General features: G+C 46.5%; 2 protein-coding genes across 2 annotated transcripts in view; one reads left to right on the forward strand and one right to left on the reverse strand.

Moving 5' to 3' along the window:
* LOC149465031 (uncharacterized) overlaps positions 1 to 17104 on the forward strand; it is a 48306-nt gene that overhangs the window by 26779 nt on the left and 4423 nt on the right. The gene's annotated exons all lie outside the window — the stretch shown is intronic.
* On the reverse strand, positions 4291 to 12493 carry LOC149465032 (uncharacterized). Its single transcript, XM_089673646.1, has 6 exons — positions 11069 to 12493; positions 10651 to 10952; positions 7349 to 7558; positions 7036 to 7263; positions 6745 to 6880; positions 4291 to 6472 (listed from the first exon to the last, which is right to left on the reverse strand). Exons 1-6 carry the CDS (start codon positions 11151 to 11153, stop codon positions 5115 to 5117), a joined length of 2319 nt encoding a protein of 772 aa, XP_089529772.1. The 5' UTR covers positions 11154 to 12493; the 3' UTR covers positions 4291 to 5114.

Consider the following 17104-nt stretch of genomic DNA (forward strand, 5'->3'; position numbering starts at 1 on the left):
CGCCTCGGGACAGTCGTAGCCTATCAACAGTCCAACACCAAATTCCTTCAGCGGGGACATTTCATGAGATATGACAGATAGGTGTTCCCATTTGTTGGCTGTTTCACAGGTAGGTATGCGATCTCGATCCAGAGGTATGTCGTCTTTTGTATAAGCTGGAGGTATATCTAATATGCAGTTTGAGTGGAGTCCTCTAACTCTCAGTCCTTTGACTCTTTGACTGTTCACCAATGTGTCTCTTCCTGTCATTGTAGTGAGTTTGAGTTTCACTGGTTCTGTGGCCACTTGTAATTTCTTGCAGATTTCTTGATCAATGAAGGTGACGTCACTCTGGGCATCCGGTAGCGCATAGGCGTATACCTTCTTGTTCTTCCTTTTAGGATTTGAAATACACACTGGTACAACCATTGACGTGCCATTGATTTCTCTTTCTCTCACTCTGCAAGAGAATACTGTTGCTTTATTTTCTTCCTCAGTGTCCTTGGGCATTAAGGATTTCTCTTTCTTTGGACGTTCTTCATGTAGTGGTGTAGGATGACGTCCTTTACAAATACTGCAAGTGGCCTTTTTCTTGCATTCTTTAGTAATATGGCCTTTTCTTAAACATCCAAAACACAGCTGATTATCAAACACAAACTTCTTCTTTTCGTCTGGAGACCTTTCCTTCAATATTTGGCACTTATGTATGGAGTGATTCTCTTCACAGAACATACACTTGAAGGTAGTCTGAAGACTTGTCGGTTCTGACTCTTTACTGATTCCAGTAATGACATTGAACTTGCTCTCATGGGCATCTGGACCTTTAGTAGCTGTGTTGGTTGCAAAGCTAGTTGCTCTTGAGCGTCTTATCTCTCTTGTAGGCCTTTCTTCTAAGGGTTTTAAGACATAAGATGCTGTTACTGGATTACACGCTATTCGTGCTTCCTCATTGACAAATTCAGAGAACTCTTTAAAACTTGGGAAGTTTTTGCCGTGATCTAACTGTTCAGTCACATAACGATTCCATCCAGAAGCCACTTGTTCTGGTAGCTTGGCTAGCATCCTGTGGTTTTCTAGATAGTCGTTCAATACTTCTAGTCCTTGAACATGTGGGATAGCATTGCTGCATGCTTGCAGGAAGTCGCCATACTCTTGGAGCTTGAAGTGTTCTTTAGGACCTATTTTAGGCCAGTTTATCAACTTCTCTCTAAAAGCTCTTTGTACTAAGAAGGGATGACCATATCTTGCATTTAATTTTTCCCAAGCTTGCTTGTAGGCTTCTTCATCTTTCCTATAGAAGTTACCTTCAAGAACCTTTTTTGCTTCTCCGCCAGTATACCGCTGGAGGTAGAATAACTTGTCCACTGGACGGGAGCAATTATGTTCAATGATCATTTCAAAACTTGCCTTCCATTCTATAAACTTCAGTACGTCTCCAGAGAATATAGTAGGTTCTGGAACAGGAAGTCTAGTGAGAAATATTCTCTGAGGTTTCGCCGGGTCAACAGTTGTAACATCCTCGTGACCACTGCCATGACATATGGGAGTTGAATTATCTGGTTCTCTTTTTCCACTTTGTTCTGAATCAGGAGAGTCTCTCTTCTTTTCTCTCTGAGCAGGGATGAAAGGACTATGACTTATTTCTTCACTACATGCTGGAGATTTCCTTCCATTTTCCTGGGTGTAAGGAAGAACGTAGGAGTCAGCTTCTCCACTTAGCACTGATTTGGATCTATGACTACCCTGATTCGTATCCTCTTCGTGCACTCTGAGTCTGGCTTCTATAATCTTAACTTCCTTCTGCCTTTCCAGACTTTCCATTTTATGGCGCTGAGCTTCCAGTTCGGCTTCCATTTTATGGCGCTGAGCCTCTATTTCGGCTATCTGTAGACGCTGAGCCTCAATGGCAGATTCCATCTCAACTTCTGCTCTTTTGGCAGCGAGTTGTTCAGCTAATTCCTTTCTTTTGGCTGATGTACTTGAGGACTCTGTTATGTGGCTGGCACTTCTGCTAGTGATGGAAGTCATACTTGAGATTGTGGTTCCTCCTAAGGACCTAGCATAGTCTTTCATGAAGAGCTCATTCATTCCCTTTCGGGCCTTGACTTCATCATAATTTGCTGCAGATGATAGTTCTCTCATAAGCTTCACTAAATCCCTAGTGACTGCGGTACATGTATCCATGTTCCTTACAATATCCTGGGAGGGTATCAAGGACGACCGCAAGTTGACATATGCTGTCATAAGCTCTGACTCAGAATCTTCTACCGTCTCTATTATTTCACTCAAATTCTCCTTTATGCTTTCTTGTTTTAGCTTTCTGCGAATGTCTATGGTGTATACTTTCCACCTCTCATACATTCGGGCAAACTTTTTTTCTTTCAGTGCTGCCTCTTGCTCCAAATTTTCTAGCACCTTTTGGGTCGGCTTTCTGTCCCGTGATGAACGTCTTAGTTCACCTGTTTCAGCCATATTTGTTTGGGGCGAGACTACCGTTACATTGCACCTTTCAGATTCAGACAGGTTCTCTTGCTCTTCACCTTCTATCATATCTATCATTGCATCTGCTAACAGTGGGGTGGCAATGCTAGGCTCAGCCATTTCTGAATGCTATAACAATTAATGTGAATAATAAGGACCTGTCACTTTAAATGCAATACTAACAAATGCAAGAATAAATGACTTTCACTTTACATGTAATAGCACCAAAATACATAGGCAATAAATTACTTTCACTTTAAATACTTCAGAGTCATATACTATAACTGTCTTTTTTTTTTTTAAAAGTCTGTATTCTCTTGAGCACAAAAATGTCTCTTGCAGAAACCTATGTGCATAAGTGAGTAATAAAGGAAAGCTCTGACCTTAATTGAAATGCAGGATACCGTGATCTGAAGGTTGCAGAAACAAACGTCAGTCTTAAAGGAGACTTTTCTTTTCTTGATGCGGTGACTTGCAATGCTCTGCGGTGACTTTGCAATGCTCTGCGGTGACTTGCGATGCTCTGCGTGAACTCTCTGGATGCAACACGTGGTCTCTTGATGGATAGCGGTGCAGGCACTCTAGCTCTGGACTCTGGCCCTCCCCCCATGCATCTCTTTCTCTCTCTAGGGGTGCAGGAGGTTTGGCGCTCTTTCTCTGACTGTCTTGCCTTTACCGTTATGCCACTTTGAGAGTCGGCTGCAGTCTTACTAATGCGCACGTGCTGTGGCCTGTACTGTTCCGCTGAGGTGCCTCTGCGTGGCGGTATATGCTGGCGCTCTATTTCTCTAGTGTACTCTTTACTGTGCAAGTTGAGGAGCGCTGTTGCTTGACCTCTGAGGGTAATAGTTCCACTGTGGCAGGCGCAGCACCCTTTGGTGCCTTGTGCGCTGTGGCATTAGAAAAATTATGCAATTGCTGTTTCTTTGTTTATTTAGACTGACTTTACTCTGTAATTCCTCCAATGCCGCTCTATGGATGCAGTAGGTTTAAAGAGCACACCGAATACTTTAGTTAACTTCTTTAATAACTTCAATCTTCTTCATATAACTGCTTACAATGGCTTGTTTCATTTATCATACAGTAGCTTATTTCTTTATATTACAGTGGTTTGATTTGATAGCTTGATAAATTTGTTAGATTCGGTAAATTTGTAAGTTCGATTCGATAAGTTCGTAAGTTCGTAAATTCGTTCGGTGGAACTACAAGTAAAACACACACAACAGTTTCAACACACAGATCCACCTGCACTGCCAAACAATAGAGGAACACACAAGTGCATTAAATACCTATTTGGCCTGCTCTGCCTCCATAAAGCTCTTCTGATTGGAACTGTCTGTTTCCTCTTCTGTCTGGTGAGCATGTGTCTCTAGAAAATCCTAGCAGGGAGTTTTACACAGGCATAAATGTGAAACTGGCTGGGATTGGTTAAGGCTCTGTACAGTGTGAGGCTGTCTGTGATTGGCTCAGTTCTTTACTAACTCTTAAAGGCATATTTTCCTTTTTCTGCTTCTGCTAACACAATGAATATATAAATGTCATATAACAATCAAAGACATAAATCACAGCAACGATTTTGCTTTTGGCTTTAACATATGCACATATATATTATACTGATGTTATTGGCAGGTTTGGTATACACATATATGTGAACCTAGGACTGGTCTTAGCTGGCCAGCTACAGGCCGACCAATACTGCGGGCAATATAGTGTGTATACAGGGGGGCGGGGAGAATACTTGGGGGAATATAGTGTATTTGTGCAATTGATACAACATGTATTGATGTATCAGACTTTAATAGACTTACTATTAAGAAAAAAAAGTACACATTTTCATTATTTGTAACAATTTATTTTGAAATAGAAGTGTTATTGTAACATTTTGTTGAATGCGGAGACCTCTAAAGTCCACCATTTCTGTTTTCAGTCTGATCTCTTCTCTTCATCCACAAGCAATATCTAGCTCCTCTCTCACCATGATGTCATCCATGGAAGCTTCTGCTGAAGGTCAGGGGAGATCAGACTACACTGCTAGAGGGACCCAACCACCAGTGACCCCCCCCCTCCTTCTTTCTCACCATGATGTCCCCCATGGAAGCTTCTGCTGAAGGTCAGGGGAGATCAGACTACACTGCTAGAGGGACCCAACCAGCAGAGACCCCCCTCCTTCTCTCTCACCATGATGTCCTCCATGGAAGCTTCTGCTGAAGGTCAGGGGAGATCAGACAACACTGCTAGAGGGACCCAACCAGCAGTGACCCCCCCCCCTCCTTCTCTCTCCTAGCAGAGGAAGCCAGACACAACTTTCAAGTCTTTAGTGATCTCTGATCTCCTTATAAAGTGTTTCTTCCATGATAAAGATCAGAGGAGCGCTCAGCCACGTTTTCTGAGGTGTATATCAAGGTGTGCTTCTTCCCAGTGTGAGATCTCTGATGTACGGCAACATATGATCCATATGGAAGACACTTCCCGCACTCAGGACACTAATACACCTCAAGGGTTGTGTGGGATCTCTGATGTACGGCAACATATCACCCATATAGAAGACATTTCCTGCACTCAGGACACTAATACACCTCAAGGGTTGCGTGGGTTCTCTGATGTTTGGTAACACAAGACTTTTGTGTAAAACATTTCCCGCACTCAGGGCAGGACTATGGCTTCTCCTCTCTGTGAGATCTTTGATGTTTGACAAGCTCTGATTTCCGTGGATAACATTTCCCACACTCAGAGCAGGAAAACAGCCTTTCCTGCGTGTGGCACATCTGATGTTCCTTAAGATTTGCCTTACGTGTAAAACATTTCCCGCACTCATTGCAGGAATACGGCTTCTCCCCTGTGTGAGATCTCTGATGTTTAACAAGTTCTGATTTCTGTGAAAAGCATCTCCCACACTCAGAGCAGGAATACGGCTTCTCGCCTGTGTGCAATCTCTGATGTTTGGAAAGATTCGTCTTCTGTGAAAAAGATTTTCCGCACTCAGGGCAGTAAAATGGCTTCTCCCCCGTGTGAGCTCTTTGATGTGTAATGAGTTCTGAATTCTGCGTAAAACTTTTCCCACACTCAGGGCAGACATACTGCTTCTCGCCCGTGTGCACTCTCTGATGTCTGGAAAGAAGGGACTTCTGTGAAAAACATTTCCCGCACTCAAGGCAGGAAAAAGGCTTCTCCCCCGTGTGAGATCTTTGATGTATAACAAGATCTGATTTACGAGGAAAACATTTCCCGCAGTCGAGACAGGAAAATGGTTTTTCACCTGTGTGCAGTCTCTGGTGTACAGAAAGATTGGACTTCTGTGAAAAGAGTTTCCCACACTCAGGGCAGGAATATGGGCTCTCTCCTGTGTGAGACCTTTGATGCATAACAAGGTCTGATTTCTGTGTATAACATTTCCCGCACTCAGGACAGGAATATAATTTCTCGCCAGTGTGCAGTCTCTGATGTCTGGAAAGCTTGTCCTTATCTGAAAAACATCTCTCGCACTTAGGGCAGGAATACGGCCTCTCCCCCGTGTGTGATCTGTAATGTATGTCCAGTTTGGATTTACGAATAAAACATTTCCCACACTCAGGGCAAGAAAATGGCTTCTCCCCTGTGTGTAATCCCTGATGTCTGGAAAGATGGGCCTTCTGGGAAAAACATTTCCCGCACTCAGGACAGGAATACGGCCTCTCGCCGGTGTGAGTTCTCTGATGTCTGACCAGTTCTGATTTGTGAAGGAAACATTTCCCGCACTCAGAACAGGAATGAAGCTTCTCACCCGTGTGAGATCTCTGATGTACAGAAAGACTTAATTCAGAGCTGAAACTTTCCCCGCACTCAACACAGTAAAATATAATCTCCCCCTGAATTTCAGCACCATCATCCATAGTATGAGGTCCCTCAGAGTCAGAGGGACTGCAGGAGGCCATTATTTCTTCTTCTGTACATTCTTGTTTAAAGTCCTCATCTTCCATTTTACAACCTGGAGGTAAAGTAAGACGATCCTTTGAGGGTTTCTCCATGGCGGGTCCTGGAAAAATAGAAAAACATCATCAATAGATAGGAGAGGGTTAGTTCACTTCCATCAAGATTCCATCTGGATCAGGGAGATAGGAGGGAGCAGATGTTCTCTGTGGATGTCCCAATCAGCTGGGACTCCTCCCCTCTTCAGTCAAAGGGCCTTTGCTCCTCCTCCCAGATCACTTCTACATTTACACCGCCTTGTCAGTGGAGCAGGAACCAATGGGGGCTGGGGGGGGGCGGTAACAGAGCAGAGATAAGAGAGGAATATATTCTGGTCACCTGTGCTGATCTCTGTAGGAGTGTCCTCCTCTATGAATGTCCTCCTCATTCCAGCCTCCTTCGTATATTGCTGATCATCCCTCACATACGTCTCTTCTACTTCACCCTCAACTTTCATGTTCATCAGATCTTCACCCTAAACCAACAGAATGGCAGAAAATAACATCTGTAACATAGAAGGATTTATGATGAGAGATCACATAGAACATCTCATCTTGTAGAGTCCACACATCGTCTCCACATGTCAGAGGGTTCCATCACTTTATGTTCCCGACCCTCAACTCCACCGACCTGATGATGGTGAGGGATGGTGTGACCTTCCTGTGTGGAATCCCAGGAATACAGAGGACAGGGACATCTCTCTGGTGGGTTCCTGTAGCTGGATGACTCCACCATGGTGTCCTGGTACAGATCTTTGCGTCCTTCTGGAATCTCTGACTCCTTCATCACCCCATCCTCATCCTCCTCCTCTTTTATCTCTTCTTTAACCTCAATTGTAGAATCTCTCAGGTTTCCACTCTGAATATATAATAAAATGACATCAATGGTAACAATGCAGATAATGTACAGATCCTGATACTATCAGTGATTGTTCCTCACCTACCTGATGATGGTGAGCGATGGTGTGACCTTCCTGTGTGGAATCCTGGGAATACAGAGGACGGGGACATCTCTCTGGTGGTTTTCTTTTACTAGGAGGCTCTATCATAGTATCCTTGTGTCTTTCTGAAAGTTCCTCCATCACTCCATGCTCCTCATCCTCCTCTTTGAACTCTTCTTTTACTACAATAATACTGTCCCCGAGGTTTCCACTCTGAATATATAAAAAGACGTTCAATGTATCAGCCGTGTCTACATATAACACACAACTACTGAAGATGGATTCAGCCAACCTGCAGGCTTAGTGGTTATGGTCTGGGTTGTGGCCTGGGTTATGGTCTGGGTTGTGGTCTGTGTTGTGGTCTGTGTTGTGGCCTGGGTTATGGTCTGTGTTGTGGCCTGGGTTATGGTCTGGGTTGTGGCCTGGGTTGTGGTCTGGGTTATGGTCGTGTTCTCCAACCTTGTTGAAAGTTAATAATCCAGAATGTATGAACATGTGAAAGGTATACTTTGTTATGAGGAAACAAGAGAGACTCCTGGATATTCCAGGTTATCTTGGTCTAAAAATGCATATTATGGCTAAATAAGAAGACCATCTTCTTGAAATTTGCACAGTTTTGGAGGGAAAGAGGGTTATCTAAGTGGGTTTTGTAGGTATTACCCACATGGAAGAAAAATATATTTTAAATATATTTTAAAAATTGTCTTCCCAAATATATTGACATATTTGAAATGCTACAATTTTGGTTGTATTCAATATATATATAAAACAGTGAAGAAAATTTGATCCCCTGCTGATGTTGAATGTTCGCCCACTCACAAAGAAATAATCAGTCTAAAAATCAAATGTTCGGTGTATTGTAACACTGAGATACAGAATAGCAACAACAAATTCAGCAGAAATGCATGTCTAACAAATGATGACTGATCTGCATGTTCATGAGGGAAATAAGGATTTGATCCCCTTCACAAAACATGACTTAGTACTTGGTGGCAAATCCCTTGTTGGCAATCACAGAGGTCAGATGTTTCCTGGAGTTGGCCCCCAGGTTTGCACACATTTCAGGAGGGATTTTGGCCCACTCCTCTTGGCAGATCCTCTCCAAGTCATTAAGGTTTGGTGGCTGACGTTTGGCAACTCCAACTTTCAGCTCCCTCCACAGATTTTCAATTGGATTAAGGTCTGGAGACTGGCTAGGCCACTCCAGGACCTTAATGTGCTTCTTCTTGAGCCACTCCTTTGTTGCCTTGACCGTGTGTTTTGGGTCATTGTCATGCTGGAACACCCATCCACGACCCATTTTCAATGCCCTGGCTGAGGGAAGAAGGTTCTCACCAAAGATTTGATGGTACATTGCCCCGTCCATCGTCCCTTTGATGCGGTGCAGTTGTCTTGTCCCCTTAGCAGAAAAACACCCCCAAAGCAGAATGTTTCCACCACGTTTGACAGTTGGGATGGTGTTCTTGGGGTCATAGGCAGCATTCCTCCTCCTCCAAACACGGCGAGTTGAGTTGATGCCTAAGAGCTGGATTTTGGTCTCATCTGACCACAACACTTTCTACCAGTCCTCCTCTGCATCATTCAGATGTTCAGTGGCAAACTTCAGACGGGCCTGGACATGTGCTTTCTTGAGCAGAGGGACCTTGCGGGCACTGCAGGATTTCAGTCCTTGTCGGTGTAGTGTGTTACCAATTGTTTTCTTGGTGACTGTGGTCCCAGCTGCCTGGAGATCATTGACAAGATCCTCACGTGTAGTTCTGGGATGATTCCTCACTGTTCTCATGATCATTGACACTCCATGAGGTGAGATCTTGCATGGTGCACCAGACCTAGGGAGACTGACAGTTGTTTTGCGTTTTTTCCATTTGTAAATGATTGCACCAACTGTTGTCACCTTCTCACCAAGCTGCTTGGCGATAGTTTGGTAGCCCAGTCCAGCCTTGTGTAGGTCTACAATCTTGTCCGACATCCTTGGACAGCTCTTTGGTCTTTGCCATGGTGGAGAGTTTGGAATCTGATTGTTTGATTGCTCCTATGGACAGGTGTCTTTTATACAGGTAACAAAAAGAGATTAGCAGCACTCCCTTTAAGAGACTGCTTCTAATCTCAGCTTGTTACCTGTATGAAAGATACAATCACAGAGGTCAGACGTTTCCTGGAGTTGGCCACCAGGTTTGCACACATCTCAGGAGGGATTTTGGCCCACTCCTCTTGGCAGATCCTCTCCAAGTCATTAAGGTTTGGTGGCCGACGTTTGGCAACTCCAACTTTCAGCTCCCTCCACAGATTTTCAATCGGATTAAGGACTGGAGACTGGCTAGGCCACTCCAGGACCTTAATGTGCTTCTTCTTGAGCCACTCCTTTGTTGCCTTGGCCGTGTGTTTTGGGTCATTGTCATGCTGGAACACCCATCCACCACCCATTTTCAAATAGATTTCAAATGTATTTTTCATCCCTGTGGGTAATGAGGAGTATGTCATATGTTAATCAGCTTCCTTGCATAAATGATAAACTAATAAACCTGAATTATATTTTCACTGTACAAAACAGTGGCCTGGATTCTTCTACAGCAACTAGTGGAGAATGCGGGCAATTCTATATCACTTTATCTACCAAAGATGGTTGGGCTCTGGAGGTCGGGATGGACACTGGGTGCCACAGGAGGAGATTTAATTACCCAAGTCTCTACCCTAGTGCCAAGTTTTCGGGGGCCGTATAGTGTTGTGATAGGTGGCTCTCACTACTGTTTGCTGTGTGTGAGAATGTTGGACTCAGCTGGACTAATGAATGTAATAACCTTTTGTAATATAATAAATGTGGATGATATTTTTACTGCACAAGACAGCGGTCTGCATTCCTCTACAACAGATGGTGGAGAATGCAGGATTCTTCTACCACACTATTAATAATTGTACTACATAGTAAGTTTGCAAAAAGGACACTAGTTCAATTAATATTAGTCTAGTAGTCATCTACCTGATGAAGGTGTTAGATGGTGTGACCTTCCTGTGTGGAATCTCGGGAATACAGAGGACGGGGACATCTCTCCGGTGGGTTCCCATGACTGGATCCACCTACCTGATAGTGAGGGATGGTGTGACGTTCCTATGTGGAATCCCAGGAATACAGAGGACGGGGACATCTCTCTGGTGGGTTTCTGTTAGGTGGCTCAAACATATCTAGTAGTCTAGTCGTCATCTACCTGATGATGGTGAGCGATGGTGTGACCTTCCTGTGTGAAATCCCGGGAATACAGAGGTCGGGGACATCTCTCTGGTGGGTTCCCATTACTGGATCCACCTACCTGATGATGGTGAGTGATGGTGTGACCTTCCTGTGTGGAATCCCGGGAATACCGAGGATGGGGACATCTCTCTGGTGGGTTCCCATAACTGGATCCACCTACCTGTTGATGGTGAGGGATGGTGTGACCTTCCTGTGTGGAATCCAGGGAATACAGAGGTCGGGGACATCTCTCTGGTGGGTTCCCATGACTGGATCCACCTACCTGATGATGGTGAGTGATGGTGTGACCTTCCTGTGTGGAATCCTGGGAATACCGAGTACGGGGACATCTCTTTGGTGGGTTCCCATAACTGGATCCATCTGTAGGAAACACACACACTGACTGAATCCATTGTTTCTATGTGATTATCAGATGATGGAGGATCTAGGTGGAGCCTCCGTACTGCTCTCTCCTTTCCATTAAAGTCTCCTCTTACCCGGTGATGTGAGGGGCGGCTGATTGTCCATCATGACGTCTTTGTACAGGTCCTTGTGTCCTTCTAAATACTCCCACTCCTCCATGGAGAAATAGACAGTGACACCCTGACACCATATAGGAACCTGACACACACAATGATACAGTCACCATCCTGATGCCTTCCATTAAGGGTCTATAACTACCTTTTTTCAACCTTTTCAATGCATAGGAACCCTTGAAATAACTTTCTGGTCCCAGGGAACCCCTCCTAAAAATTCCTACATCCACAACTCACGATACATTAGTGTGCTGGTCAGTTGGAAGAATGCTCCTTACTCTCGTGGTCATTGGGAAGAATTACCACGTTGCAGATAGCTAAAAAGATCAATGGTGTCAGTGGGAACTTATCTGAAAAGCAGAAATTTCTCATTGCTCATGTCATTTGCTAGCAATTTAAGCACATGACTAGGACAACCCCCTCTTCCCCCAGGCATGTTATTTAAAATATCTGTCTCCAAATGATTTTGGCCCCGGAAGTGGGGGAATGTTCTGCCCCTGAAGGGGTTAATCTGGGTTCCCTCACTATATATGTGTGTATCATCATCTGCTGGAGATAAAAGACGTCACAGTGACCATGGAGGAAGACGACGGACGTGACCATGGAGGAAGAGGACGGGCGTGACCATGGAGGAAGAGGACCGGCGTGACTGTGGAGGAAGAGGACAGATGTGACTGTGGAGGAAGAGGACAGACGTGACGGTGGAGGAAGAGGACAGACGTGACGGTGGAGGAAGAGGACGGACGTGACGGTGGAGGAAGAGGACGGACGAGACGGAGGAGGAAGAGGACGGACGAGACGGAGGAGGAAGAGGACGGGCGAGACGGAGGAGGAAGAGGACGGGCGTGACTATGGAGGAAGAGGACAGGCGTGATTATGGAGGAAGAGGACGGACGTGACGATGGAGGAAGAGGACGGACGTGACGATGGAGGAAGAGAGCGGACACAACGGTGGAGGAAGAGGACGGACATGACTATGGAGGAAGAGGACAGACATGATGGGGAGTTACTGGGTGTACATAGAAAATCAGAGCTTATTACCTCCTCTGCTGCCACTTCCAGCAATGTCTCCTACTTCCTCCTCACTCGCCTCTCACCCGGAACTATTTATACTTAACATCACTTCCTGCCTTCCATAGAGACTTCCTGTCTGCGTAGAAGTGAGATCCCCACCTTGTGGATCTGAGAAGAACTACAGAACTGAGAACCATCTCTTAATGTGACCCCGGCCTTGTCATTGTTGCCAAGTGTCCCGGATCCTGTAGGACAGTCCCGGGATTTAGTCTACTGTCCCGCCATGTCCACATTCCTCAGGATCCAGGACACTGTGCAGAGTAGCAGTGAGGAGATGACGGCTGGAACACTCTCAGGGTTCCATCACCAGACACTTGGGTGAAGGGATCTCCCTTTTTAGGGTTAGAAGGAAGAGGACGGACGTGGAAGAGGACGGACGTGGAGGTGGCAACCCTAAGTGGGAGATCCCTCCACCCAAGTGTCTGGTGATGGAACCCTGAGAGTGGTCCTGCAACATATCATCCATATAGAAGACATTTCCCACACTCAGGACACGAATACACTTCGAGGGTGGTGTGGGTTCTCCGATGCTTGGTTAAACAAGACTTCTGTGTAAAACATTTTCCGCACTCAGGACAAGTATACGGATTCTCCACTGTGTGAGATCTTTGATGTATAACAAGGTCTGATTTCCATAGATAACATTTCCTGCACTCAGGGCAGATCTATGTCTTCATGCCTGTGTGCAATGTTTGATGAACAGAAAGACTGGACTTCTGTGAAAAAAAATTCCCGAAGTCAGGGCAGGAGTATGGCTTCACCCCCTTGTGAGATCTGTAATGTATAGCAAAGATTGATTTCTGTATAAAACATTTCCCGCACTCAGGGCAGGCATGTGTTTTCTCGCCAATGCGCAGTCTCTGATGTCTGGCAAAATTGGCCCCAGGAAGTTCTCAACTCTCTAGAAAGGTGTGAAGGCTCCAGAATCCCTGATCTGTTAGAGCCTCCCAGCCTGTCCTGAGGTGACCTCACTCCCAGGCTGACTCATCCTAGGCTTCTAGCAAGCCTCTATCTTCAAAAAATAAAACAACAAACAGTCTAGCAGAATGCCAGTGATAGTGTCGTAGTTTAAATAAAGATTTAATGTAAAAAAGAGCCAGTCATCCAGGAAAAACAATGTGACAGCAGACAAAAAAAAGAAAGAGCCTTTGACAACTTGGAATTGTACAGCAGCGTGACGTCAACACTTAGATTCTGCCCTCCGCCTAGTTTCATCCAAATGGACATTCTCAAGGGGTCCAGGGCTGTACTGTTGGATCTTCGGTGAGCTGTATCCGTTCCCCCAGTGGCAGTTGGCTGCTGCCTAAGAGGAGTCTCAGGCTACACACTCCAGCCTGCACTCCATCTTCCACCGAACACTCTCCTTCTGCTCCTCTCACTCTCTGATATTTGAGGGTTGCCTTGGTCACCATGCCAAGCCTCCTTCCCCGGGGATTTTCCAGGGTCCCTCAAACATGCAGATCTGGGGTTCCTCCCCTGCTCCAGAAAGTTCTCAACTCTCTAGAAAGGTGTGAGGGCTCCAGAATCCCTGATCTGTTAGAGCCTCCCAGCCTTTACTGAAGTGACCTCACTCTCAGGCTGACTCATCTCAAGCTTCTAGAAAGCCTCTATCTTCAAAAAATAAAACAACAAACAGTCTAGCAGAAAGCCAGTGATAGTGTAGTAGTTTAAATAAAGATTTAATGTAGAAAAGAGCCAGTCATCCAGTAACACAATGTGACAACAGACAAAAAAAAATAGAGCCTTTGACAACTCGGAAACGTACAGCGGCATGACGTCAACACTGAGCCTAGATTCTGCCCTCCGCCTATTTTCGTCCAAATGGACATTCTCAAGGGGTCCAGAGCTGTACTGTTGGATCTTTGGTGACCTGTATCTGTTCCCCCAGTGGCAGTTGGCTGCTGCCTAAGAGGAGTTCCAGGCTCCACACTCCAGCCTGCACTCCATCTTCCACCCGACACTCTCCTTCTGCTCCTCTCACTCTCTGATATTTGAGGGTTGCCTTGGTCACCATGCCGAGCCTCCTTCCTCAGGGATTTTCCAGGATCCCTCAAACATGCAGATCTGGGCCTCCTCCCTTGTTCCAGGAAGTTCTCAACTCTCTAGGAAGGTGAAAGGGTTCCAGAATCCCTGATCTGTTGGAGCCTCCCAGCCTGTCCTGAGGTGACCTCACTCCCAGGCTGACTCATCGCAGGCTTCTAGCAAGCCTCTATCTTCAAAAAATAAAACAATAAACAATCTAACCAACGTGGATGTCGTTACATGTTATGTTGAGAGGGAACAAAAGCAACCAGAAAGCCCTCCAACCGAATCAGTGCATAGCGAACCGAAGGTAATCACACGTCTCATTCCATCATAGATCCCAAAAATGGGCGAGAGGGACGAAACGCAATGGTTTTCGTGGCTTCTCCTACGTAAATGAGGGAAATCCCTCTTATTGTTGGGTCCCAGGAAGGGAGGGGTATATAATAAGATAAAATCTTACTACCTCTTCTTCTGCCAGTTCCAAAAATGTCTCGCATCTGCTTCCTCCCAACTCACTTCTCACCTGGAATGTTCTATTTATATCTGACATCACTTCCTGTCTACTGTAGAGACTTTCTGTCTCTATGGAAGACAGGAAGTGATGTCAGGTACAGACAGGAAGTGATGTCGAGTATAAATAGTTCCAGGTAATAGGGGAGTTGGGAGGAAGTAGAGAGGAGACATTGCTGGAAGTGGCAGCAGAGGAGGTAATAAGATTTGATTTTATATTTACACCCAGCAACCCCCCGTCATGTCCGTCCTCTTCCTCCACCGTCGCGTCCGTCCTCTTCTTCCACCTTCGCGTCCGTCCTCTTCCTCCACCTTCGCGTCCGTCCTCTTCCTCCACCTTCGCGTCCGTCCTCTTCCTCCACCGTCGCGTCCGTCCTCTTCTTCCACCTTCGCGTCCGTCCTCTTCCTCCACCGTCGCGTCCGTCCTCTTCCTCCACCGTCGCGTCCGTCCTCTTCCTCCACCGTCGCGTCCGTCCTCTTCCTCCACCGTCGCGTCCGTCCTCTTCCTCCATCTTCACGTCCTTCCTCTTCATCCACCGTCGCGTCCTTCCTCTTCCTCCACCGTCGCATCCTTCCTCTTCCTCCGCCGTCGCGTCCGTCCTCTTCCTCCATCTTCACGTCCGTCCTCTTCCTCCATCTTCACGTCCGTCCTCTTCCTCCATCCTCACGTCCGTCCTCTTCCTCCATCCTCACGTCCGTCCTCTTCCTCCATCCTCACGTCCGTCCTCTTCCTCCATCCTCACGTCCGTCCTCTTCCTCCATCCTCACGTCCCTCCTCTTCCTCCATCCTCACGTCCCTCCTCTTCCTCCATCCTTTTCCTCCATCGTCACGTCCGTCCTCTTCCTCCACCGTCACGCCCATCCTCTTCCTCCACCGTCACGCCCGTCCTCTTCCTCCACCGTCACGCCCGTCCACTTCCTCCACCGTCATGCCCGTCCTCTTCCTCCACCGTCACGTCTGTCCTCTTCCTCCATCGTCACGTCCGTCCTCTTTCTCCATAGTCACTGTGACGTCTTTTATCTCCAGCAGATGATGATACACACATATATAGTGTGGGAACCCAGATTAACCCCTTCAGGGGCAGAACATTCCCCACTTCTGGGGCCGTAACATTCTCCTCATTGTGGAGATCTCACCTTCCCCACCAATCACCTTCTAACCTCCTCAGTCTATACTAGCGGAATATACCACTTTTATTGGGGGTGGAGAACGTGACTTTTATCTAAGGGTGGATTTTACTCTGAATGTACTGAAGGATCCAAAACAGATTCTTATATAATTATCATTTCAGTCTCAGATGTTCTTCCTAAAATGTGATCCTCAAGGTACGTCGATGTCATTGTTCTCTAGGATTTATACAGCCTGTACAGCAGGAAGATGTGAAAGATGAATTGATGGAGAAAGTAAACGTTCAGTCGTTAGGTGGAGGTGGAATAAACTTCCCTGAAGAGATGAATCTTCAGGGATCACCTAAAGCTGGACAGAGTAGGAGATAATCGGAAAGATTTAGGGAAGGGAGTTCCAGAGGACGGGAGAGGTGAGCACGGGAGGAGGTGGTGAGGGATCTAGAGATAAGAAGTATTGGGAGGAGAGGACAGTTTGGGTGATAAATTGAGATGAGGTTGGTTATGTAGCTTGAGGCATAGTTGTGGGTGACTTTGTATGTTGCTGTTTTGAACTGTATTCATTTGGGTGATTGGAAGCCTGTGGAGGGATTGGTAGAGTGGGATGGAGGACACTGAATGGAGGTCAGTGGAGGGATTAGCAGAGAGGGGTGGAGGACAGTGAATGGGAGCCAGTGGAGGGATTGGCAGAGAAGGGTGGAGGACACTGAATGGAGACCAGTGGAGGAATTGGCAGAGAGGGTTGAAGGACAGTGAATGGAAGCCAGTGAAGGGATTGGCAGAGAGGGGTGGAGGACACTGAATGGAAGCCAGTGAAGGGATTGGCAGAGAGGGGTGGAGGACACTGAATGGAAGCCAGTGGAGGGATTGGCAGAGAGGGGTGGAGGACACTGAATGGAAGCCAGTGGAGGGATTGGCAGAGAGGGGTGGAGGACACTGAATGGAGGCCAGTGGAGGGATTGGCAGAGAGGGGTGGAGGACACTGAATGGAGGCCAGTGGAGGGATTGGCAGTGAGGGGTGGAGGACACTGAATGGAGGCCAGTGGAGGGATTGGCAGTGAGGGGTGGGGGACACTGAATGGAAGCCAGTGGAGGGATTGGCAGAGAGGGATGGAAGACACTGAATGGAGGCCAGTGGAGGGATTGGCAGAGAGGGGTGGAGGACACTGAATGGAAGCCAGTGGAGGGATTGGCAAAGAGGGATGGAGGACACTGAATGGAGGCCAGTGGAGAGATTGGCAGAGAGGGGTGGAGGACACTGAA

This window comes from Staurois parvus, unplaced genomic scaffold, assembly GCF_062004578.1.
Source record: "Staurois parvus isolate SC_StPar_1 unplaced genomic scaffold, SC_StPar_1.0 ptg000144l, whole genome shotgun sequence".
Classification (NCBI taxonomy): domain Eukaryota; kingdom Metazoa; phylum Chordata; class Amphibia; order Anura; family Ranidae; genus Staurois; species Staurois parvus.